This window comes from Dermochelys coriacea, chromosome 19 (assembly GCF_009764565.3).
Source record: "Dermochelys coriacea isolate rDerCor1 chromosome 19, rDerCor1.pri.v4, whole genome shotgun sequence".
NCBI lineage: Eukaryota > Metazoa > Chordata > Testudines > Dermochelyidae > Dermochelys > Dermochelys coriacea.
Window position 1 is genome coordinate 13162955 of NC_050086.2, and position 24812 is coordinate 13187766.

General features: G+C 49.9%; 1 protein-coding gene across 1 annotated transcript in view; it reads left to right on the forward strand.

Moving 5' to 3' along the window:
* The window catches only part of PTPRU (protein tyrosine phosphatase receptor type U), a 313843-nt gene that overhangs the window by 81540 nt on the left and 207491 nt on the right, over window positions 1-24812 (forward strand). The window contains 1 exon segment of the mRNA XM_043506197.1: window positions 9395-9523. Coding sequence (XP_043362132.1) covers window positions 9395-9523 — 129 coding nt within the window.

Genomic DNA, 24812 nt, shown 5'->3' on the forward strand with positions numbered 1-24812 from the left:
CTCATGTGATTTACAGCAGCTTTCATTAAAAAAGAAAAAGTTGGTTTAGCCCGCATGGTTGCAGCACAAAACTTTGAAAACATGGCCCAGAAAGGCTTAGGAACCAGAAGGCATGGGGTCTTGTGGCTTAAAAATCATGAGGGTTTTTTTCTTCTTAATCGCATGATTTTCAGGGCCTGGCTCCTGAGCTTTGACTGCTTGATGTAGACACTGCTGCGTGCTGTCCCCACCGTTAACACTGCTCAGAGGAGCAGCTAGATTTAATCGGAGAATTCAGAGGAGGTTTCTGGCTTCCCCTAGCTGCAGCAGCTTCCTACTCTGTCTTAACAGTCAGGGCAGCCCCAGGGAAAAGCGGTTACCCCTACGGAGCGGGAAGGTGGCATTGACCCATGGAAAGTGGTGTAGCCAGCATGGAATTTGCCCTCCCCATCACTGCAGCTTGGCGTGCTGGGAGACTTGAACTCTGATCCTGTGCCAAAGGTCTGAGCATGGGCTTCTGTCCGGAGTAAAAGAAAATAGCGAACAAACGCTCTGGGGTCGGGAACGGAGGAGGGAAAGGGCCTGGGGGCTTGGAAATGTGGAACAAGAGGGGACATACGTGTGTGTGTGTGTGTGTGTGTGTGTGTGTGTACAGTTGATGCTGGTTAACAGCAATCCTGATATGAACAACTTCCCAATAATAGCAACATTTTGCTGGGAACCCATCCCACTGACTTCAGCACTGCTTATTGACAACTTTTTCATGCACTTTCCCTGGTTGAAGCCTCACAAACCTCCCTGCGGAGGTTTTAAGGATTCTAGTTAGTGCTGATTAGGCCCGCAGCCTCCCCTCCTAGCCACAGGTTTCCTGGACTCCAGGGAGAGGTACTGTGCACATCCCAGCGCTGCCTTCCCAGGCTGCAGCCCTGCAAGCCTGTCTTCCGCCTGTTGGCAACCTTCAGATAACAGCAACTTTGCTAATGAGCAGAATCTACTGGCTATGTATTTTTCCTTTCCTTGCTTGTACCAGCAAGCCAGGGGAGGGGAGGCCTGGGGAAGGTTCTAAGTAGAAGCTCTACATTGAAGCAGGGCCATTAGCCTTAGGGATAATCCTGATATCTCAGAGCTCCTTGTTCAGTGTTAGAAGAAAGTGACATTCCCCATTGTCTCATAATGGGAAAATGAGGCAGCATCTAACATAGTGGTGCTGGAGGGACGGTGAATAAGGGCAGGCAATGGGAATCTGCCCTTCGAGGTGGTGTTTGCCAGCGTCTGTCATCTCTGTGTGGTGGAAGTGCCCTCAGGCAGGTGGTGGCCAAGGCGTGCTGTGGTGCAGTGCCCTGGGGATACACAGAAAACTCATTAAGAGCTTTTCTCCAAAGTGCTGCCTTCCCAGAGCTGCTCACACGCAAATCCATCTCCTGGCAAGGCCCAGTGCGAGTGCTGTGTTCATTTTCTACCTTCGGTGCATTAACAAAACACACGGGGGGTTAAAAGCAGAATGGGGGCAGTGGGAGAAAGTGGCAGAACTTGCCCTTATCTGTGCATTTTACATTTTCATGCCCCTCCTGCCTGTTCTCTAGAACAAGCCCTGAAGGAGCGTAAAATCCAGATTGTTAAAATGTTCAGAGTGCGGTGGGCCAGATTCTGATCTCAGCTACCCTGCAGAACCTGGCTCCCCAGGCATTGCCCTGTGCTAATTTACTGGCTGGGCTGCAAATGTGCCCCCTTTTGTAAGGGCACTAAATAGGGAAACGCGTATTGGGACAGGCAGGTGTGTGTTGTTCCACCTGAAAACTCTTCTCCTCCTCCTCGTTATGCTCCAGCTGCTATTTCCTGCACAGCTTTGGCTGTAAAGTATTTCTTCACACAACACAGTCAACCTGTGGAACTCATTGCCAAAGGACACTGTGAAGGCCAAAAGTATAACTGAGTTCAAAAAAGAATTAGATGAGTTCCTGGAGGATAGATCCATCAATGGCAATTAGCCAAGATGGTCAGGGATGCAACCCCATGCTGTGGGCTTCCCTAAATCTCTGGCTGCTGGAAGCTGGGACTGGATGACGGGGGATGGATCACTCGATAAATTGCCCTATTCTGCTCATTCCCTCTGAAGCATCTGGCACTGTGGAAAAGCAGGATACTGGGCTAAATGGAACATTTGGTCTGGCCCAGTATGGTCATTCTTATGTGACATCACCAGTTCCCACAGTATAACTTGGGTGCAAAGTCTTACAGATAATTTCTTAGCTGCTCTCAAGCTGGTGCAGTAAAAGCTGGAAGATCTGAAAACTCTGTAGCCTCTAGTACTTGGCTGGATGCAGGATACCCCACAGTTAAGCTTGAAAAATGTTGCTGTGGTGAGAGGAGGGGGGAAGGTTGATTCTGACAAATAATCAAAGAAATGGTTCTACCTGTCCACAGTCAACAGCATAAACTGCAAAGTAAATGTTAGATTTCACTGTTCTTTATTTCTTCCAATTGATGCTTAGACTGGAAGTTCCTTGGGGCGGGGATTGTCTTTTTGTTCTGTTTGTACAGCACCTAGGTATTTTTGTAATCTGATGGTTTTAAACAAATCTCATAACTTTTGGGCTCCTGATTCATGCTTTTATTTTTAACACATGGGGATGTCAATTATTGTTCATTGTGTTCAGATGCAGGATTTTTGTAGGGAAGATGGAGGCATTGAGGCCTCCAATTCAATCTCCAAACACCGCTCACCCCAAATTTCATTTAAGGATTCTAGTTAGCATTGATTAGCGGGCAAGTTCCTGTTCCAAGTAGTACTATAATCAGAATTGCCACTAGGGGGCATTCCAAACCCGGTGCACCTATTGCAGCCGCATTCCGTTACATGAAGTCGTGAGTTCCATCCTCCCGACTGCACCTGCGTCTAGCACCTTGGCTCTCGTTCTTGTAACAACCTGTTTTTAAATAAATGTTTTGATAAAAATTTGCGAGCATAACAAAGCTATCTGCTGCTGCTCACATGGAGAAGGGCAGCTGTCTGGCTGGCCGTGGAGTTCAGCTGTGGGAGGGCTGTGTTTGTATTTCACTGATTCTTCAAACGGCCTCTTTGTGCATCTCATGCTGATGTTCCTAACAGGCAAACCACATAAGGCTTGAGCCTCGATGGGGAATCACTCCAAAATGGGACGGTCTGGAACTTGCAGACTGGCCACGCAATCCACTGTCCTGTCTCCTACGGTGACCAGCAGAAGATGTGTCAGAGGCAGGTGTAAGAAGAATGCTACCATAACAGCTGTGGGGTAATCTGCCCCCCCCCATGGGTCGAATTGTGGTCACTAGCAGAGATGGGTTTAATCCCCAAGCACAAGGTTTAATCCCTTCCAGAACTGGGATTAGTCCTGGTAACTCTGCATCTTCCTGGCCCTTCTCTGAACCCCTAGTGGGTGTAAAATAGGGCTGGAAACGTCAAAGAAAAGCCTCCACCTCCTCCCAGAGTATTTCCACTTCTAATCCTTTTGGGAATGCATGTGTTTGGGGGAACGGGATTTCAGTATTTTGGACCCTCACAAGCTTCAGTCCGTGCTCGACTCCAGGAATGAGGGGCGGCTGCCTCGCTCCAGCGCACTGATATTTTATCTGCTTCTCTCATGGCTCCTCCTCCCCCTTTCCTTTCTAAGCCAAACTGCACTAAGCATGTCCATCTCATCGGAGGCTGAGCTCGCTTTTGAGAGTGCAGGGAGGAACTCTGGGGGACGAGCAGTGCACGCCCTGTCAACCCTTCCGTCTCCCGGTGGCCCCGGCCCATCATTCGTGGCTGTGCTCGCATTCGTTCTTGTAAGCAAAGCAGGGCCTGCTTTGGCCTGCATGCGACGGGAGAACTGCCATGAAAACTCAGCTTGCTGTTGGTCACCCAGCAGGTGCCATTACTGCTTCTGTATTACTCCTGGTAGGCAGGCTCTGTGCACTTGGAGGTGCTGGCTTTTGGGTGGGATGTGAAGCTAAGACCCTGGTGAGTGCTGAGACACCATGGTGCTGTAGGGGAAATCAGGGCCTGAATTAGGTATCCTGATGCCATGCAATTCCCAATAAATCCCTCCTGGAAGTTTCTCTGGACTATAATCCCATCTTCACTTCTTGTCCCAGCGGGTGGGGGCGATGGTGCAGTGAGTTGTTGAAGCAGCTGCCATGCTACACTCCTGAGGTGTCTGCATTGTAGTGGCGGGCGAAGCCATTCCTTGTATGTACTGCGTGCTGTTTAGAAAGTGCTTTGTGGGGGGGGGGGTGTCCTTTGGGATGACACATACCCAGGTGTTTTAAGGAAACTAATCAGTGTTGCTCTCGTGCATTTTAAAAAAAGTGATTCTTTTATTATTCCTGTATTGGCTGGCACGAGGGGAGAGCCTGGTGTAGCTTCAAAGAACTGCAGCTGGATTAATGTGCAGATCCATGCACTGCCTCACCCCTTCAGCCAGGCCCTTAAATCAGGTGGGAGGTGTGGACAGCAACCTGCCCGTCTGGCAGGCACCCCGTCCAGCACACTGGGACCCACTTTCTGCTCATTTCTTGTATTAAATGAGCTGTGGGTGCAGGCAGGCACCCTGTCCACTTGTCAGCACTGAATATTGCTTTGCCTTTGGGTGGGTGCAGATCCAGCAGCACTGGGTGGGACAGAGCCTTTCGGCGGTCTTGGGGAGACCTGTGTGCAACACAACTCCGTCTGCTCTGGGTCTGTGCAGCCCTCCTTGCTCCCTGCGGTTGGAGGAGCCTGACTGCAGGGGTATTTATGTCTAACAGGAGTGTGATCCTGGAGTTCAGGGCCCCCTGCTGCACAGGGGGCAGGGAGCATTCCTCTTCCCCCCCCCCAAGGCAATCCAGTGTGGTTTTCCTTATTATACTGACTCGCCCTGGGTTGCCCAACAGGCCTGAGCCTGGACTAGAACCCAAATCTCCTGACTCATAGCCCAGTGTCCTAGCCATTGGGCCACATTGCCTTCCCTAGTCCTGTGAGGGAAGATTTTGTTTATCTTAAGTCAGCTGAGACCAGGTTTAACTCAACTGCAGATAGCCGCTCTTACACCACAAAGCCTTTTGTACTGGCTTAGCTATATTGGTTTAGAAATGGATGTAAATGAATTGCACCATTAGTATGCCATTAGTATTAGCAGGAGTGTTGTAAGCAAGACATGAGAAGTAATTCTCCTGCTCTGCGCTGATTAGGCCTCAACTGGAGTATTGTGTCCAGTTCTGGGCACCACGTGTCAGGAAGGATGTGGACAAACTGGAGAAAGTCCAGAGAAGAGCAACAAAAACATGACCTCTGAGGGAAGAGGGGAAAAAACTGGGTTTGTTTAGTCTGGAGAAGAGAAGACTGAGAGGGGACACGATAACAGTTTTCAAGTACATAAAAAGTTGTTACAAGGAGGAGGGAGAAGAATTGTTCTTGTTAACCTCTGAGGATAGGCCAAGAAGCAATGGGCTTAAATTGCAGCAAGGGAGGTTTAGGTTGGACATTAGGAAAAACTTCCTGTCAGGGTGGCTAAGCGCTGGAATAAATTACCTAGGGGAGGTGGTGGAATCTCCATCATTGGAGATTTTTAAGAGCGGGTTAGACAAACACCTGTCAGGGATGGTCTAGATAATACTTGGTCCTGCCACGAGTGCAGGGGACTGGACTAGATGACCTCTCGAGGTCTCTTCCAGTCCTGTGATTCTCTGCCAGTAGCACTGAGGTTAGGAACACAGAGTGGAGAGCCGCCCCTCCCCCAAGAGTTACCAATCTAACTAGAGAGAGGCTGGGAGAGGAAACTGAGGTACAGAGAGGGGATGGGACTTGCCCAAGTTGGATAGTCGCAGAGCTGAGAGTAGCCCCAGATCTCCCAAGTCCTAGTCTGGGGCCCTGCTCACTGGACCAAGCCGTCTCTGTGATGGAGCGTCTAGTTAGCCCGTAGGATGGGAACTTTGGCAGAGCCTTGTGGTGGCCTTTGGCAAAGGCTGGCTCAGGGTGGATCAACGCGAGTTGTTCTCTGTGGTGGAGTTGGAGGGATAGCTCGGAGCCCTGGGTATACCCAGGCTGGTTTTGGAGCTGCTGCAGCCCAGCCGCTGCCGAGTATCCAGCCACCCACCACAGCGCACAGAGAGGTGGAGTTCACCTGGGTGCAGAGGTGTGTATGTGTGGGTGGTCGGAGCTACCTTTGTGTAGGGGAGACTGCGCCTCAGGGAGTTGGGGTGCCGGTGCATGAGGAGGTGCATCTGTGTGTGTTGGGGGGATAGTGTGTGAATATTGAGGGGCCAGTGTACATGCATGTGAGGTGTGGGGCTCATGGGTGCCTGTTTGAGGGGAGTGCTCTTGTGTGTGAGTGCCAGGGGCGGGCTCCGTGGGTGCTGGCACGTGGTGGGGTGAGCATGCTATGCCAATGTGTGTGCACACACAAAGCGCACACACAGCAGCCAGCATCCATCAATAGGCTGTTGGCTGGAAGGGGCTGCTCCCTGTCTGCATGTGGGGGCAGGCCAGGCCTGTGGTTGTGAACCCACTGCTCCCTGCTTAAGGAGTAGGGAAATACACTCCAGGGGCATTAGTTGTGCCAAGCCCCATGCTCTGGCCCGCGTGTCCCTCAGGCTGTAGAGCCATCCTGGTACTTGCCTGGGTAGCAATTTCCATGCTAGGCCCTAGTGAAGCTGCTAATTGCCTGAGCACAGATTCCCGAGCCCCGGGAGAACTGGCTGATGTAATTTGTGGAAAAATAGGAAAAAGCGAATGAAATAATAAAAAGGGCTGGGTGGAGCCTGAGCACCGGCCTATTTATGGGGTATTTGCCTTTGTTCTTTGTGCTTGCTCAGGGGTTTCTTAATGGGCTGCTCTGCTCAGCCCAGGGGGCTGGTATTAATTATTACCGAAGCCTTAGCCTGCGTGTAATCTGTGGCTTTAATGGAACAATAGGTCAGTGTTTAACAAGCCAAGCTGTACCAGTTGCATGCTGTACAAAATCAAATCCCCAGCTCCTTTTTTGGTTTGGCTGGTGCACAGATGACTGAACATAAAAGCACACCGGGTCCTGGCTGTGGGGGAAGTAGTCATAGGATGAGACATCAGAGTGACATCCTTCTGCAGGCTGGAGGGGGCGGGAGGGAGGGTAGGGACTGCGCTCGGCTGTATCAGACGGAATCACAAAGCCGGTTTACCTTGCGTGTGCGCTGGTGTTTCTGAGCATGTTTCTAACCAGGCTTGCTGGCATTAGCTATGCTCAATCAAGTGCCTTTCCCCGCTCTGCAGTTGAGGGAGCCAGTGGGGTGCAGTGTTCAGCAGCAGGACACCTGTTTTTTTTTTTTGCCTGACTTTTCTGCTTTGTTTTGCTCTTTGTAAATCCCTTTTGAGAAGTTTGGGACACCCCCCTCATCCCTATTTTGCCTTCTGCCAATGTTACCCTTTTGGCAAACCCTATTCCTTCCTTCTGCCCCATTCGCGCTATGCACGGAGCTGTACATCATTCCATTGAGATAAGATTGTGACCATTGTTGTCTTTCACTTTAAAATGCTGAGGGCCAGCGGCTGTGAGTGACAGCTGGCCTTGCAGCAATAGGGATGTGGGCGGGTAGCTGAGATATTTGCACTTGAGACTGGCTCCGATCACCCTACCCCCCGAACTTTGGAGTGGGGTGAGAATCCAGATCCACATTTTGTGGCTGTCCCTTAGGTCTATATTACCCAATCAAACAGCTCCCAGATAATCTCAGCATCCTGGAACTCTGCTGCGGGTGTGGACCCAAACCTGCTCTGGGTCCAAATGCGATCGGTGCTGTCTCTACATTCCTCCCCATTTGTGAACTGCAGTGATCATACAGCTGCGCGATGCAGAACGTGGGTCCAAGAGGTGTCTTTGTTCCCAAAGCTGGCATGGGTTCACCAGGAACTGCAACCTGCCTTCCCTTCCTCACACGTGGGATAACGAGACTCTTCATTATTTTCTAAGGCTGGTTGGTTAGATATGAAACATAACCGATCTGCAAGGGGATCATGACCCCGGCCGCCCCCGGAGACTGCCATTCCCATGTCTGTGTTTCATCCTTGCTGTATCTGGTACTAAACGTCTCATTCCGTGTCTGTTGCTTTCTGGTCACCCAGCTGCCGTTTTATGCTGCATTTAAAACAGACTCCTCATAACCATTGCTTTATTCCCCTCTGAACTGCATGTATGTCTGGGATAGAACAGCATAAATATCATCCCCAAAAGGCACTGGCAGCTCCCTGGGGACAAACAGCAATGCAAGGCTCTGAGTTTAGCTGCATCATCCTTGTTTGTGCTTCCTTGCAGGCAGGAGGGATGGGGCCCCATCACAGCTGATGAGGACTGGTCTGAATGTGTATTGGGGACTGAAGGGTAGGCCAAGGCAGGTGCCGATCCTGTGTTAGTTCTGGTGTAATGCTTTACCCTAACGTGGCCTGGGCCGCCTCGCCTCGTCATGTGGGGTCCCCCTATGGTCTGCATTAGAATAAGCCCCCATAGGAGGATTAGCTGCCTACATCCTGTATGTATGCATATCCTGTATTCCCTGCCCCTCCTCTCCTGCTGGAGGATTGCTGCTCTGGAGGATGCTGGAGGGCTGGAGCAGCATCCATTCTGATTGATCCCTGGCTGAGTGTGAACAGGAGAGCTGACCTTATCACTGAGGCCTTGCCCAGCTCTGTGCCCGCTCCCTCCCTGGCCCTGTAGTTCCGCTGCTACGGGGACAAGAAATAACCTGGCAATCTCCATTTAAAAATCCATCTTCCAGCACGGTGGTTCATTTCAGGACCTGTAGGAGGGCAAGGCAGGCTCAGCACCTCCAATGCAAAGCTTAAATGATCCAGGTTTTCCAGCTGCTGCCTTCTGAATAATCTTCTCAGTGCCCCTGTCACCCCCTCAGGTCCCCTTCAGATGCGGGACTGGGCCGGGGAACGATGGGCATTATTCTGGGCTTGCTTGTGGGGAGCTTAAAGGGGAGAAGGTGGCTTTAGAAAGAGGGGAGGCCTCTGTCCGCTGGGGGGTGTGTGTGGTGATGGTGGGATCCGTGTGTGTAGGTCTGTGTCTGCTGGGGGGTGTGTGCGTGCATGCTGGGATCTGTGCGTAGTGTTAGCTGCAAGATATGCCCTCTGAAGTCCGGTGGAGTGGAGATTTGCACGTCAGCCTGCTGTTATGTCTAGGGTTAGAAGTCAAGTCCTGTCAGGGTGAGGAAGTGTGAGTTCTTCTACCGTAGTCCTGCCCTGGGGGTCTGCCTGCCCCATGCCATCTGTGAGGGGGGCTGGCAGATAGTTTCAGCCAGGCATGAAGGTTTTTTCCTTTCTCTCTCTCTCACCTGGGCCCATTGGCACTTTTGCTGCTGTCCTGTCACGGCCAAGTTTGCTGCATTTCCCCTGGCACTGACTCTCTCTCTCTCTCTCTCTCTCTCCCTCTCCCCACGGCAGCCGGCTGCACCTTCGAGGAAGACGCGGATTTAAACCAGTGTGAGTACAGCCAACAGGACTACGATGACTTTGAGTGGGAGCTAATCCGGAGCTATGTCATGCCTCACCTGACCTCTGACCTTCCTCATGGTGAGTCATCTTCTCCCGTCCCCCAGATCTCCCATTAACACCTCCCGTCTGAACCCCTCTGACCTTTCCACAGGTCAGACCTATGGGATCCCCTCCCACCCAAACACACAGCAGGCCACTTCCTCCCCACTGGCTACTGCAGTTGCTAGGAGCAGATCCGCAGTATGGAGTCTGCCAAGGCAGCAGCCCGTCTATTCTCAGAGTTGCTGCAGCTTGTTACAGAGGAGACACCTGTGCTGTGCTTTCTCTGGAAGACATTACCTTGGTTCTTTCTTATGTGCAGTTTTCTTGATGACATTTTAGCATGAAATTATACTTTGTGTGTGTGTGAGACTAATGCGAAGCTGAAACCCTACAAGAGAGAAAGATACAGGTGCTAAGTGACATAAGCTTAGCTGTGCTTTGATCATTGAAGATCCTGCAAGCAGTATTTTTTTCCCTTCGTTGTCTTAGATAAAAGACCCTGTCCAGTAACTCCTGCTCATGTTGTGCGCACAAGGGCACATGCATGTGTGTGGTGGGGAGGGAGAATGGGCCAAGTGCAGCGTCCTGGAGTAATGAAGCTGCAATACTGCTCTTCCCATCTTTGGATCAGGTCGGGGTTGCGGCCAGCAGGTGTGCAGGCGAGCGCTGCTGGGTGACGTTTGCGCTGTGTTTCCTTCTTGAGTCCCCCGTGAGCTACATGTGATTCCCGCAAATGAATTGACTGGCTAATTCCTGCCTATAAGTTCTTGTCCTGTGGCTCATGCAATAACTGCAAAGGTTCAGTCCCTGCACCCGAGGTTGTATTGTTGGCTTTAGCCTGCATGGCCTGGAAGGCGTTGCACAAGGCGAGTGTGACGGAGAGTCAGGCTGATGAGCTCAGCAGTGACAGGGACTGTCCTCTTGGCTTTTCGGGGTTCTGCAGCACCTGCTGTTTTTGCCTGCAGTTAGCAGTGTCTGATAGGCTGTGAGTCTGTCCCTGGTGTCAGATGTGTGCTGAGTTCTCAGCCTCACAGTTATGTGTGATGCCCTGCACTGCGAGGATGAGCCCAGCTCATCCAAGGAGCCTCAGTCTGCTAGAGGAGGTGTGCCGGCCTGGCCCTGGGGTCAGGGATAGGAATTCCCCATGTGATTGAGTGGGATGGCCATCGGCTGAGCCTGCCGTAGCATGTCCCATGGGGCATCAGAGATGGGGGCGCTGGCACAATCCAACCTGGCTGTGGAAGTCTTGGTTTTGTGAGTGATGTCGCCCTCTAGTGGCTGGGCTCACAGACAGGATAAGGGACCTACAGCCAGTGTTAGCTGGAGTGACTCTAGAGGTCAAGGGCTTGGAGCCGAAGGTCTGGGGTTCTAGCCCGGCTCCCCATGTGTGTCTGAATTATACAGGAGCCATGTGTATTGCCCGCCATACATGGATCCACCCCACGGGGCTGTACTGCCTGCAGTCACTGGTACCATGCAAAATGGAAGCTTGTCTGTGGCTTCCAGGCTGGGGTGATGGTGGCAGGATGCCCCCTGCTAGCCAAGGCCTGACACTGACCCCATCTCCCCCACCCGAAGGAGACCCCTCACGGCTGTCAGACGGGGATGGGAGCACCTTGTGCCCTATTCTGCGTCTCCACAGCGTCGTCCTGTTCAGCCCAAGTCTCCTTTTCCTCAGCCATGCTGTGATTCCAAGCCCAGTGCTTGCTGGACGCTGCGCTCCCCATCTACTAGGGAGCCAGAGCCTCTGCAGCTAGGACCCTGTCTCGCTAAACATGAACCATTGCTAGCTTCCGAAAGGAACGTTTTCTTTTTCAAAAAGTTATTTGCGTTGCCTTTATTCCAGCGAGGGGATAGTGGCGGTTTTTAAAGGAGCAGCCTGCACTCCGATGGGAGGGGGTTGCGTGCTCATGCTGTTGCTGGCTCTTGTCATTTTATCGCTATTCTCGCAGTATTTGGTCTTCAGGCCCCAGCTTTTGGAGCCAGGTGAATGTGGGAGGAACCCACCTTTCAGTGAAGAGAAAATGCACATTGCTAGCCCTCGTGGCTGTGGAGAAAGCATTGAAACCAGGAAGTGCATGTGACCTACCGGCTCTGAAACCGGGAAGGAATATACCAAGAAACCAAAGCGTATTATTTTTAAAATGCACTATTTCCAAGCCAGTGTCGTGATTTTCCTGGGGCCTGTCTCATGGTGGTTGAACTCCTGGAGATGACTAGGATGTGTTTTGTGGATTTCTGTCAAGGGGTATATCTCAATAGCAAGGATGGACTTGTGGTGAATGCAGCGGGTTGGGACTCAGGAGATTTTAGTTCAGTTCCCAGCCCAGACTCCCTGTGTGACCTCAAGCAAGTTACCTCCCCCCATCATCTCCCTGTCTGTTCCCCATCTATAACAAAAAGGTTAGTGATACTGACCCACTGGGGGGAATGGTGTGAGGCTGAATTCACAAATGTTTTTGAGCTGCCCAGTTACTATGGTGATGGGTGACAGACACAGTGCTCCTCACTGCAGTATCTGAACAGCCTGAAGTTATTGTCCCTGATGCTCCGGCTTCCTTCTGCTCAGCCCAGAGCATGGAGATCGGGTCTGGCACCAGAGTCTGGGACAGAGAGAAGCTGGTTTATAGCTTAGTAGTAAAAATGATTTTTATTAGGGTATTAACTGCTTTATAGAAAGCTCTTTACTGCTCCATCAATCTGACATGGGCTGTTTATCTTGCCAGCTTGGTCATACTGGTGCTTTATTTTGTTTTCCATTTATTTCCCCCCTTCCCTAAACTCTCCCCTCCTTTCATCTGCTCCTCCTTCTGTTCCCTTCCTGCTCTCCCAGATTGCTCTCTGGAGCAGACACAATCTAGGCAGCCACTGCAGACTTCATGCTGATCTGGAGAGGGACACCTGGAGGGGATTGGTTTTTGTGGCCTGCTCCCTCTACTTGTGTGTGGGGAAGGGTGGGGGTGTGTATGGGTCAGTGGGTGTGCTGTACCTTTAAATAAATAACCATTAAAACAAAGCCACCTGAAAATGAGACAGAGGATGGAATGGGGGAGAGACATGGTGGGAAAGAAAGATCAAGAGACAAGAGGGAGAAAGGAAAAGAAGAACGAATGGGAAGACGGAAAGTGAAGAGGGAAAGTAAAAGACCAGGATGAAGTAGGAGAAGGGAAGCAAACTCCCCCAGGAGAGTCATGAACATGGTGGAGAATCAGAGTCCGGTGCTCTTGGTTTACGGTAGCTGTACAGATAATGTTCTCCATTATCTATGGGAGACGAGGCCACTGACACAGGGTAGAGAATTTGAGGGTGGGAAGCAGGGGCCAGGACAGCCACCTGCAGGATGATAGATCACATCATATCAAGCATGTAATGGCTTTTCTTCTGGGATGGCTGGTGTGGGTGGGATCTGCAGTATCTGTCTGTCCGTCTGTCTCCTCCCCTCCTCTGAGCTCAGGTACCAACAGGATGAACCGGTGCCTTTTGAATATGGAACATGTTCATCCCAGCTCCCTTTCTCCTCCCTCCCACTGGCCTTCTCTAGTCTCATCCTTATTTATAAGCTGTATCACAGTGGCACTGTGATGTCTTGCTCAGGTCCCCCAGAACTGTGAGCCACTGTGTCACCGCTCTGCCTCAGCAAATTTGCTGCCTGGCCAGCAAATTCTGCAGGACTCTGCCCATCAAAACCTAGCATTGCAGTTAGCAATCAGTGAACCCCAGCTCCCCAGAGACGTCTCTCTGCAGCGGTCAGTTCCTCTCACTGCACGCTCACAGAAGATATTAAGTTTGCGGCCTGCAAAGAGACATGGAGCCCCCATCAGCCTGCTAGGTTAGCTGCTGACCCACACTTTGCTAGAACAGCACTGAAATGGTTTTGTAATAAAACAAGAATAAGATTATTAACAATGACCACGGGTTCAAGTGATATTTCAAGTGAGGGTGAAAGAGACAGACAAGATTACAGACACAACACACTTTCTAGTGACTAAAACTTAACTTCAGCAAGCTACAATCATTATCTAAGCAGGTTTCTAACCTATAGCCAGTTCTCAGTTCCCCCTGGGCTGAGGGATCCACCTTTCTCAGGTGTCAAGAGCTCTGACCTCTTGTGTCCCTCAGGTGATGGATGCCCAAATCGCTTTCTGTTTCTGCTTCTATTCCCCAAAGGCCATTTCTCTGTTTCAAGAGCCGGGAAGGCTTCCTGGGGGTACAGCCTCTAGCCCCCGACATGATCATTAAGTGGTCATCTCTCCCACTTGCTAGTTAAATGGCTTTGTTTACCTTATATGTAAATGTACTTCCATTGTGTCTGGCCTCCCCTTGCTGAATTTACAGTGGAGACACAGTCAAGCAGGTGAAACAACATTCCTCTGTCTAGGGCTGGCTGGGCTAATACACTGCTTGCCAAACACATGTTAAGAACACACTTCCAGCACACATCTATAACTGTTTATACACCACCTGTACATGCCCCACACAACAACATTAATGACCAGCGCATTACCAGTCTGCACGACATCTTTTAGATACAGATAATGACAACTGTGTTGGGGCAATGAATGTGGGAGGCCTGATGTGAGTTATGGGCTGGTGTGCCCTCTGCCAGCTGTTATTGGAGGCCACCTGGGTCACAGGCACATAGAGACCTCACCTGAGAGTAGGGCCCCATTGTATTGGTGCTGTACATACACCTAGGGAGAGACCGCCTGGCCTTCTCACTGGAGAAAGGGGAAGAGGGAAAGAGAGGAATAGAGAGAGAAAGGTATGTCTTCACTACAGAGTTGATTCAGGGGGTCTTGTCCCTAGCCCCCTTCCTGGCCACACACAAAACCATTTCACCCAGGTGCATTGGTGCTTTCAATCCAGGCTAGCTGGCCCGGCTGGGGGTGGGTTTGATCCCCGGTTTTGCTTTCACTGAGGTGGGTAATCTCCCCACTTTGCAGGGAGGGCACAGGCTCAACCACTTGAGTGCCACTAATCCTCCAATGACTTCCCACAAATTAGGACAGACAACAAGGTTTCCCACAATTCACTGGGGGAAAGAATCATAGAGTGGCTTGACTTACTGCAGCGCTAAGAACCATGGGATGTGCCCCCAGAAGTCCTAGCCACACAGATGGCGATGAGTACGTGACCTCAGTAAGGATGCTTCGGGTGAAAGTGACCACGCAATGACGGATTTTATGATGCTAAGGTAAGGAAGGAGCGAGAGGAGCTGAATAAGGACAATGGAGTTCAAAAAAGAAGACCTCAGCAAATGCAGAGAACTGGTAGGTAAGGTCTCACGGGAAGAAAATCTAAGAGAAAAAGGTTGTTCAGGAGAGCTGGCAGTTCCTCAAGGAGACAATATTAAAGGCACATCTGCAAAGTATTCTGATGTGAAGGAACAATAGGATGAATAAGAAGAAGCCAATATGGCTCCATCAGGAGCTCTTTAATGACTTGAAAATCAAAAAGGAATCTTACAAAAAGTAGAAACATGGACAGATTGCTAAGGAGGAGTACCGAAGAACAGCGCAAACATGTAGGGACAAAATTAGAAAGGCTAAGGCACAAAATGAGTTACACCTAGTAAGGAATATAAAAGGCAATAGGAAGAGCTTCTTTAAATGTAATAGGAGCCATAGGCGCCGACTTCCCCTCTACCTGAGGGTGTACTCGACCCTGCCCCTCCATCACAGGCCCTGCCCCCACTCCACCTCTTTCCCCAAGTCCCCACCCCCACCATGCCTCTTCCCGCCTCTGCTCCGCCCCCACCCTGCCCGCCTCCATCCCTTCCCCCAAATGCCCTCCTCTTCCTGCCCCTGCTTCACCCCCACCCTGCCTCTTCCTGCCCCCTCCCCTGAGCACACCCTGTCCCCGCTCCTCCCCCTCCTTCCCGGAGCTGACCTGCACGCTGCGAAACAGCTGTTTGTGGCAGGCAGGAGGCGCTGGGAGGGAGGGGGAGGAGTTATCAGTGGGGGAGAGGCGCTGGGGGGGAGCAGGGGAGCTTGGCTGTCAGTGGGTGCTAAGCACCCGCTAATTTTTCTCCATGGGTGCTCCAGGGCTGGAGCACCCATGGAGTCGGCACCTGTGCTAGGAGCAAGAGAAAGACAAAAGCAAGTGGCGATCCTCTACTTAGTGGGGAAGGAGAGCTAATAACTGGTGACATCAAGAAGGCTGAGGTGTTTAATGCCTATTTTGCTTCAGTCTTCACTAAAAAGGTTAATAGTGACCAAATACTTAACACAATTAATATTAACAACAACAAGGGGGGAAGGAATGGCAGCCAAAATAGGGAAAGAACAGGTTAATAATATGTATACAAGTTAGATGTATTCAAGTCAGTGGGGCCTGATGAAATTCACCCCGGGTTACTCAAGGAACTAGCTGAAGCAGTCCTGGAACATTAGCAATTATCTTCAAGAACTCATGGATGACGGGTGAGGTCCCAGAAGACTGGAAAAGGGCAAACATAGAACCTATTTTTAAAAAAGGAACTAAGAGGACCTCAGGAATTATAGACCAGTCAGGCTAACTTCAATATTTGGAAAGATTCTGGAACAAATTGTTAAACATCAATGTGTAAGCACAAAGCAGATAATAGGATAATAAGGAATAGCCAGCAATGGGTTTGTCAAGAACAAATCATGTCAAAACAACCTTCTTGTACAGTGTTGCTAGCTTAGAGGATAGGGGTGAAGCAGTAGATGTGATATATCTTTATTGTAGTAAGGCTTCTAACAGTGCCACGTGACATTCTGATAATCAAACTAGGAAAATGTGGTCTAGATGAAATTACTATAAGGTGGTTGAACAACTGGTTGAAAGACCGTACTTAAGGAATAGTTATCAATCATTTGCTGTCAAACAGGGAGGACACATCTAGTGGGGTCCTGCAGGGATCAGTCTTGGATCTGGTACTAGTCAATATTTTTATTAATGATTTGGATAATGGAGTAGAGAATATGCTTATAAAATCTGTAGATCACACCAAGCTGGGAGGGGTGGCAAGCACTTTGGAGGAAAAGATTAAAATTCAAAATGACCTTAACAAATTGGGGAATTGGTCTGAAATCAACCAGATGAAATTCAAGAAAGACAAGTGCAAAGTACTACTCTTAAGAAGGAAAAATCAAAATGCACAACTGCACAATGGGAAGAACCAGATAAATGGGAGTACTGCCTAAAATGATCTGGGGGTTACAGTTGATCACAAATAAATCAAGTTGTGAAAAAGGTTAATATAATTCTGGGGTCTATTAACAGGAGTGTCCTGTGTAAGACATTGTGGTATCTCCATCAGTGGAACTCTAAGACCAGGTTGGACAAACACCTATCAGGACGGTCTAGGTTTACTTGGTCCTGCCTCAGTGCAGGGGGCTGGACTTGATGAGGTCCTTTCCAGCCCGACATTTCTATGATACAGTAACTTGGGCGGGCTTTGCAGTACAGCAGCTCACACCCAGGCTAGGCTGACCGGTGTGCCAGTCACCCACGTTAACTCTGCAGTGAAGACATACCTGCAGTGACTTGTCTAAGGTCAGGAATAGAGCTCCAGGTTCCCCATGCAGTGCTCTATCCGCTGTCCTCCCCGGTCTGCTCTTAGGAAGAGTAGAAAAGTCATATTGGGGCAGGTCAGTTGATCTGCAGTACACTCAGAGGACCAGCATGCTCTGTAGGATCACTGAAGCTTATCTCATCTCAAAGGACCCGGCTGCCTTCTGCTGTCCCCAAAAGAAAGGAAACTCACCCTCACTTGGGGATTAGTTTGTAGAAGATACTCAGTAGTCACCAAAATGCTAGAGTGGCAGCTATACAACAGCTGTACCCAGGTCAGTAGTGATGGGCTTGGCTTGGAGTGGGAGCAGGGTTAGATCTAAAGTGGGTGTAACACCCCCGATTGCTGAGATGTTGACAGAACCCCCAACGCCAAGCGAAGCTCAGTGGGTTCCCTGGGACCTCCCAGCCGCCACGACTGTATGTGGTGAGATTCACGTTCCGCCCTCCAAGGAGAAAGAAAAAGCGCTGCCCTGAGCATTCCCAGAATTTCTGGCCTCCAAAGGCTTGTACTGCATCTCTGGCCATACAGGAAACTTTACAGCAGAGATTAAACCCATTAATCAGCTGTCTGTGTGCCGGGGTGGGGCGGCGCAGCCCAGAGCAAAGCCAGGAAAAGCCAACACTAACTAGAACGCATCAGAAAATCAAATAGCTTTTTCTGAGTCCATCAATCAGGGGAATTCAAATAATTTTTTCTTTTGTGGCAAAAATTATGGCTGTTCCGTGCACTTAAGGGCCCTTTGGTATGAGAGCCAGATAGAGATGGCTAGAGACACAGTGCAGGAAGGCACTGGTCAAGTTTCCTCAGCCACTTGGTGCTCCGCCCCCCCCCCGCCCCCGCCTGCTCAGTTTGCTCCCATCTGCAGCACCTCAGCTATGCTAAGCCAGACTGAGGGCGTCTTCACTGGAACATTAACAGGGTGATCGACCTGGGTGTGAGCACCCACACTGCAAAGCCCTGCCACTGCTGTGTGTATCACTAGGGCTTTGGGGGATGCAGTAGCCCATTGCTTTTTGTGCTACTGTAAACTCTCTGGGTTCTGTGATTCTTTCCCAGTGAACTCTGGGACTTGTCTGTCTCTCTGGGTGCACAGGGGGACTCATGGGTGGGAAGGCAGTGGAGGACTATCAGCACTTGAGTGGTTTAGTCCTCATTGCAAAATGGGTGGGATACCAGCTAGCCTGGGCCAAAAACATCCCCAAGCTCGGGTTTTGTGTGTGGACCAGAGGGGACTGAGGAAAGATCAGAGTAAGAGCCCCAGGTAACTCTGCTGTGAAGACTGGACCCCTCTTATTCAAACTAGGTTAACTTGAGTGCTGGTAACTTGAGAGAACTCTGTAGTGAAGACCTAGCTGGAGGTTCCGTCTACATGAGGAAGTTGCATTGGCTTAACCAAAGTTGTGATTTTTAAACCAGTTTGATTAAACTGGTACACAAGGCTGTGAGGATCCTCTTATTTGCATTTGTATCGGGTTTACATTGGGCTAGCTTATGTGAATTTGGAATTGGTTTAAGCGAAACCAAAATAAGCCATTCTAAGACCAAAATAAGTGCAGCCTTTTGCTCTGGTTTAACTAAGTTGATTTAAAAAATGATGCAACTTTCCCATGTAGATGTCTTAGGGGGACTTGGCCAGCTCCGTTGGGAGGCTTTGAAGCCACTGCTGAAAGTTGAGGAGAAAGCAAGCAGTTCTAGTGCTCCTTGACCCTCCCTCCATGGCTCTGACCTCTGTCCTTGGCCTCCTTTTGTGAAAACTGTAGAGGCACATGTAAAAAGGGTTGAAAACTCTGTGTGAGCCTTGAGTCTTGGGCTATTGGATGTTTTTCTTAATGCCTGAGCTTCTGGAATCCTGTGTTTTAAAAAGCGAACAAAACACCCCATAAGTTTCTAGTCCTCTTGGTTGCAAACCAAAGCTGGAAGATGCGACTCCCACAGGCTCAGAAGGCAAGGGAAAGGAACCCCAAATGTGTTTTTTGTATTTAAATCTCAGGAGTTTTAAACCAGCTGCAGGATTTTTTGGGGAGCCCCAACTCATGATTCCTGAATGTGTGGGACTGGCATTCAGCAAATGTGGTCAGCTCAAAAGGCACAGGAACAAAATAAACTGTACATGCAAATGGAAAACCCGAGCCACAAATCTGAGAGGAATGGGCTATCCTGGGCGCTCATTGCCTCTGACTGACTCTCATTGTTCTTCCTGGTGACCTTTGCCAAGTCAGGCCCTGCTCTAAGCCTCAGTGTCCCCATGTGTCTAACAGTGATAATCATCCGGATGTGTAATGAACATGGAATCGATGGAAGCAAAGTGCTTCAGCAGGGCTGTTAATGGAGGGAAGGACAAGAAATAGAGAGAAGAATGAGTGTCTTTCTCCTTGGGCCTTATCCTGTCTGACTTGTCTAGTGAAACGTCGCTGGGTTGGTTTGTTGGGTAGGGAGATAACCCCCCGATCCAGTGGGGTGTTTACTGGAGGGGCTGGGGAAATGCTGGAAGGCAGCTCATGCTGTCTTATCACCCGTCTCCAGTCTGCTCCGCAGCTTGGTAGATAAATAATATTTCATACCAACATTGCCTCTCAAGGGAGCACTTTACAAAGGAGTCTCATGGTCTTGGATTAAAATGAGTTTTTATTGGAGATCAGCCAATTTCAGGGAGCCTAGAATTTATTTGGACAGATCCTGGCTGCTGGCCATCGTCCCTCTGCCTTTCGGTTTGGTTTGGTGTTTTTCCCCCTGCTTTTGATATGTTTTCCTTCCCTGCCTGGGAAGAAAGTGGATTTCTCTCTCCCATGTTAGCATCTGGCTTTTTTTGTTGTTCCTAGAACCTCAGTTCCCTTGATACAGAAATCTGGGAGCGATCACCCCAGAGGAGAGGGCTCTGAAAAACAGTCGTTAGCGTTTATTATTTGTATTGCGGTGGCACCTAGAGACCTTAACTGAGATTATGGTTCCATTGTGCTGAGGGCTGTACCTAGAGAGAGAGCCTGTTGCCTGAAGAGCACTGTCAAATGGGCCCAGTCTTTTTCAGTCACTGCTTCCCAAGATAGAGTCACCCAGCCTGTAAACCTGGCTACAGTCATTGTTCCTGGATGGACACATTTACATTTAGCCATATACAAACACACATTATTGGCTTGTACCCAGTATATGAAAGGATCCAGATCACTCTGGATCAGGGACCTGTCCTCTTCATTTTTACCATTCCCCAATTTTTGTTTCATCTGCAAACTTTATCAGTGACGATTTTAGGTTTTCTTCCAGGTCACTGATAAAAATATTGACTAGCGTAGGACCAAGAACTGACCCCACTGGAAACACACCTGCTCGCTGCTGATTCCCTGTTTATACTTCTATTGTCACAGTTCCACCTTAACATCTTCCTCTGGAGCCCGTTCTCCGGTGGAGCTGCTCCTGCTTCACTCCTGGTCAAGGGCGTTCAGAACCCAGCTCAGTGTCCCTTTGACAGAGCCACCTCTGTGCTGGAGATAATGTACCAGGCTCTTTTTCACCCCCTTGAGTTTGGAAAATCGCTTGAATTCACCAGTGTCATTTCAGCCTGGGGATTTCCCATCGCTCACCCTGTCCAACCCATGGCCATGGGGATGCAAACTGGGAATCATAGGGTCTCCCTCCTCTTCCCCCGTCACTCTTCCCTGCTCAGCTTGTAGTGTCATTAGGCGTTGGGAGGGCTTGTGGGCATGTTTCACTCTGGCACAGCTTGATTGGCTGCTAAGAAAGATTTGCAGGCAAACAGCTGCCGGGACTCACACGGGCACAGAGTAGCAATGGCTGTAAAACCCCTAATAGATAACTGGCTGTTGAAAGTAGTCCAGCCTTCCTCAGCCCGTGTGTACCTCAGCTGCCGCTGGGCACTTGAAGAAAGCAGCACCGTGAAAACGGGAAGACTGGCAGCAATGTGATGCGTGCGAAGAGGGACAGGCTTTTTGTTGTGAAGAGCTTATTCGGCATTAGGGAAGCTGTGTGTGCTAGCGGATAAGGCCCTGGGGCTGAAGAGAGTGGATTTCTAGGCCAGGTGACCTTGGGCAGATCACGTCCCTGCTCTGTGCCTCAGTTATCCTCCCCACCTTTGGGTATTTATATTGAGAGCTCTTTGGGGCAGGGACTGTCTCTCCCCATGTGCTTGTCAGGATTGTAGGGTTGCCCAGTTTAGCCTGATCCCATCGATATTTCTAGTGACCTGGCGTCTCTGCTTTCACACGTTATTTATGATTTGTAGTGCAGTAGCACCAGGCAACCCCATGGACCAGGACCCTCTTGTGCTAAGCGCTATACAGACACAGAATGAAGAGACAGACCCTGTAGATCCCATCCTTGCCCATGGTGAGTATGTTCAGAATGCAGCTCTGGCGGAGGAGAGCGCCTGGCCCAGCTAATACTGTCGAAGGATTTGACTGAAGGTTGCATTAATTCCTCTCCCTACTTTTATTTTTTCATTCCTGCTGGCCCCTCCTCACTGCCAAAGGCAGGGCCTCGGATCTCCTCTTTGCCAGGCTCCCTTTCATACCCTTTTTGTGTATTTACAAAAAACCCCATAACAAAAAATGTAACAAACTGGAGGAAAACAGTCGTTCCTCCCCCTCCTGTGTTTGTTGAAAGCGGCTCTTTCGTTTGTTTCCAAATGTTTGCACCAGTGGCTGACAAAGCAGCCTCGGCACGGCTTCCTAGCACAGCCGCCCGCTGTCCATTTCCAACACTTGTCCAACCCCCACCCCACTGAGCCAGATGACTCCCCCATTTGCTGCCCTTGCCACAAGACTCCAAGAGCCAGCTGAAGAGCGTCTGAGGTCGGTTTGCCAGGAGTCACTTGGCTTTTTCGGCCCCTTGGAGCTGTTGGCGGGAGGAGCTTGGTAATTGGGCTCGGGATTGGATTTCCACAGCAGCCTTCAGAGGAATTCAAAGAGACTTTGTTAAATGGAGCTGCTGTCGTTTCGCTCAGTGCAGCGACATTGTGGGAATCCAGAAGTGATTTTTCTCATGGCGCCTGTGAATTGTGCTGGAAAATATGGTTTGATTAAACCCTGGGCTGTTCCCCTCCCCACCCCCGTCTCATCCCCTTTCTTCAAAGTGGATTCAGCTCTGGTAGAAGGTGTGAGATCAACAGCCCTGAGGATAGAAAAGTTCAGCTTACCTGCAGTAGTGGGGCAGCCTTCTCCAGTACAGTTCCCCCAAGGCTCTGGAGGATGGGGGCAATTCCATCTCCATGGTCACTCAGTGCTTGGCCTTTCTGCTGAAATGGGGCTAGTTTTGGCAGTGGTCATTGGGATGTGGTCCTCTGTGAGCAAGGAGCTAGGCTGAGATGCACCAAACTTGTTTCACTCAGCCCCCTCCAAGCCAGCTACAAAATGGACACAATTTTCAGTCACCACTGACCTAGGCTACATTTGAAAACCGGACATTTGTTGAGATTGGTTCTGCAGGATGAGGAAATGAGCAATGTCACCTGTTGATCCTTCTATTAAAGGATTGGAAAACGTGTCTTATAGTGATAGACTCAAGGTGCCCAATCTATTTAGCTTAACAAAGGGGAAGGTTAAAGAGTGATTTGGTCTACAAGTACCTTCCTGGGGAACCAATATTGGATATGGGGCTCTCCAGTCTAGTAGACAAAAGTCTCCCAAGATCCAGTGGTTGGAAGTTGAAGCTAGACAAATTCAGACTGGAAATAAGGTGCAGACTTTTAGCAATGAGGATAATTAACCATTGGCACAACTTACCAAAGGTTGTGGTAGTTCTCCATCACTGACAATTGTTAAATTGGATGTTTGTCTAAAAGATCTGCTCTAGGAATTATTCTCGGGAAGTTGTATGGCCTGTGTTGTACAGGATATCAGACCACAAGTTGATCCCAATGGTCCTTTCTGGCCTTGGGAATTAAGGACATCCAACAGCAAAGTTTGCTAGGTGTGGTCTGGCCCATCCACACTTGGGACTGCCGTGTGGAATCCAAACTGAATAGCAGTGCCGTGTGTGTCCCGGATTCCTTGGTCTTGGCACCAGGGTATTTTTTGCTGTTGGTTGGTTGGTATTTGCTTGAGACCCTTAATCCCCAGTGTGGTTTTGGGACTTGACTGTGGCACTGTGGTGCCATCACAAGATAAGGAGTACTTGTGGCACCTTAGAGACTAATAAATTTATTTGAGCACAAGCTTTCATGAGCTAAAGCTCACTTCATCGGATTCATGCAGTGGAAAATACAGTGGGGAGATTTTATATACTGTATTTTCCACTGCATGCATCCGGTGAAGTGAGCTGTAGCTCACGAAAGCTTATGCTCAAATAAAGTTGTTAGTCTCTAGGGTGCCACAAGTACTCCTTTTCTTTTTGCTGATACAGACTAACATGGCTGCTACTCTGAAACCATCACAAGATAGTTATGCCACCCCAAACCCACCAAGAGAGAATTGCAAGAATTGGAGACAAGAGCCTAAATTCTGCAAAAGCAGACAGTGATTTTGGTCATCTCAGTTTTGGGCATTCAACTCAAGATCCCCAAAAGGGGCTGGATTTTTCAGACAGTGCAGAATACCCACCCTCTGGAAACCAGGCCCCTTTAAAGTGTCTCAGATAAGGCACCCCAAATTACTAGTCCCTTGAAAGCGTAGGACAAGGACAAGAAGTCCCGGCAGGCACAAGACCCAGGGCTGCTCTCAGTAGGTCACCTGCCGAGCACACACTATGGACGTGTTGGCCCTTTGGAGATGACGGATGTCTGGACTTGCTGGTTCCCAGTGTGATGGCACAAGCAGCCTGTGTGAGCATCAGAGCAGGGCAGTGATGTGCTGCGGGAGCCTTGTTAAAATTCCACCCTCGCACTGAAGGGGAGTCGGGATGACGTTTCTGTCCCTAACTGAGTTCCCGCCCTCTCTGAGTACCAATGAGCTGTACGCGGGCAGGGTTCTGAAAAAGCGGGTAGGTGGCAATACGGCATGCTGCAGCTCTCTGCAAAGCCTGTCCGGGGCCTTGTCTACACTGGGAATGCTGCCATGCGGCGCTTCAGTGTAGACGCTACCTACGCTGCAAGGAGAGGTTCTCCTTTCCCTGTAGGTACTTCACCTCCCTGAGAGGCGACAGCAAGGGCGACAGGATTCTCCGTTGACCTAGTGCTGTCTGCACCAGTGGTTAGGTCAGTTGAACTACACTTTTCCAGCAGTGGGGGCTGTGTGTGGATTTTTCACATCCCTGAGTGATGTAATTAAGACGACTTAATTTTCAACCAGGCCTAGCTCTCTCTTCAGACCCTCAGTTTTCATTACAAGAAAGACGTAAGCTTTAGGTGTTAGGGTTGTGAATGGGAACCGAGCCCGTTCACTTGTGCGTGCAAAGAGCCTGGAACAAGAGCTTGGAGAGGTGTGAACTGCACCATTCATCTCCAGGAGGGGCCAAATCAGATACCCAAGTGACAATAAATTAAATGCCTGCATTGCTAACTCCTTTGTTACGTGAGCAGTGAAGGGAAGGGCACAGATCTGCACAATTTACTGGGAGCATTGTATCGCTCTGCTGCTTCCAGAGGGTGGTGTCTGGGAGGCACCATCACTTGTTTTCACTGTCAAGAAGGAGCCAAACCTTAGAAGACCAGCAGAGCCCATAAGCCTATTGAGGCCCCCTGCGGGGGAGCCTTGTGGAGCTCAGAGAGCCACTTGATCATGTTTTAAACATCTGCACAATCTACTGTGAGCAGCTCCTCAGTCTGGCGACTCCTAGGGTCAGAGCTTGTTTTGTGGGCAGAGCTTGAAAGAACATCACCACTTTTTCCCTCTAAGC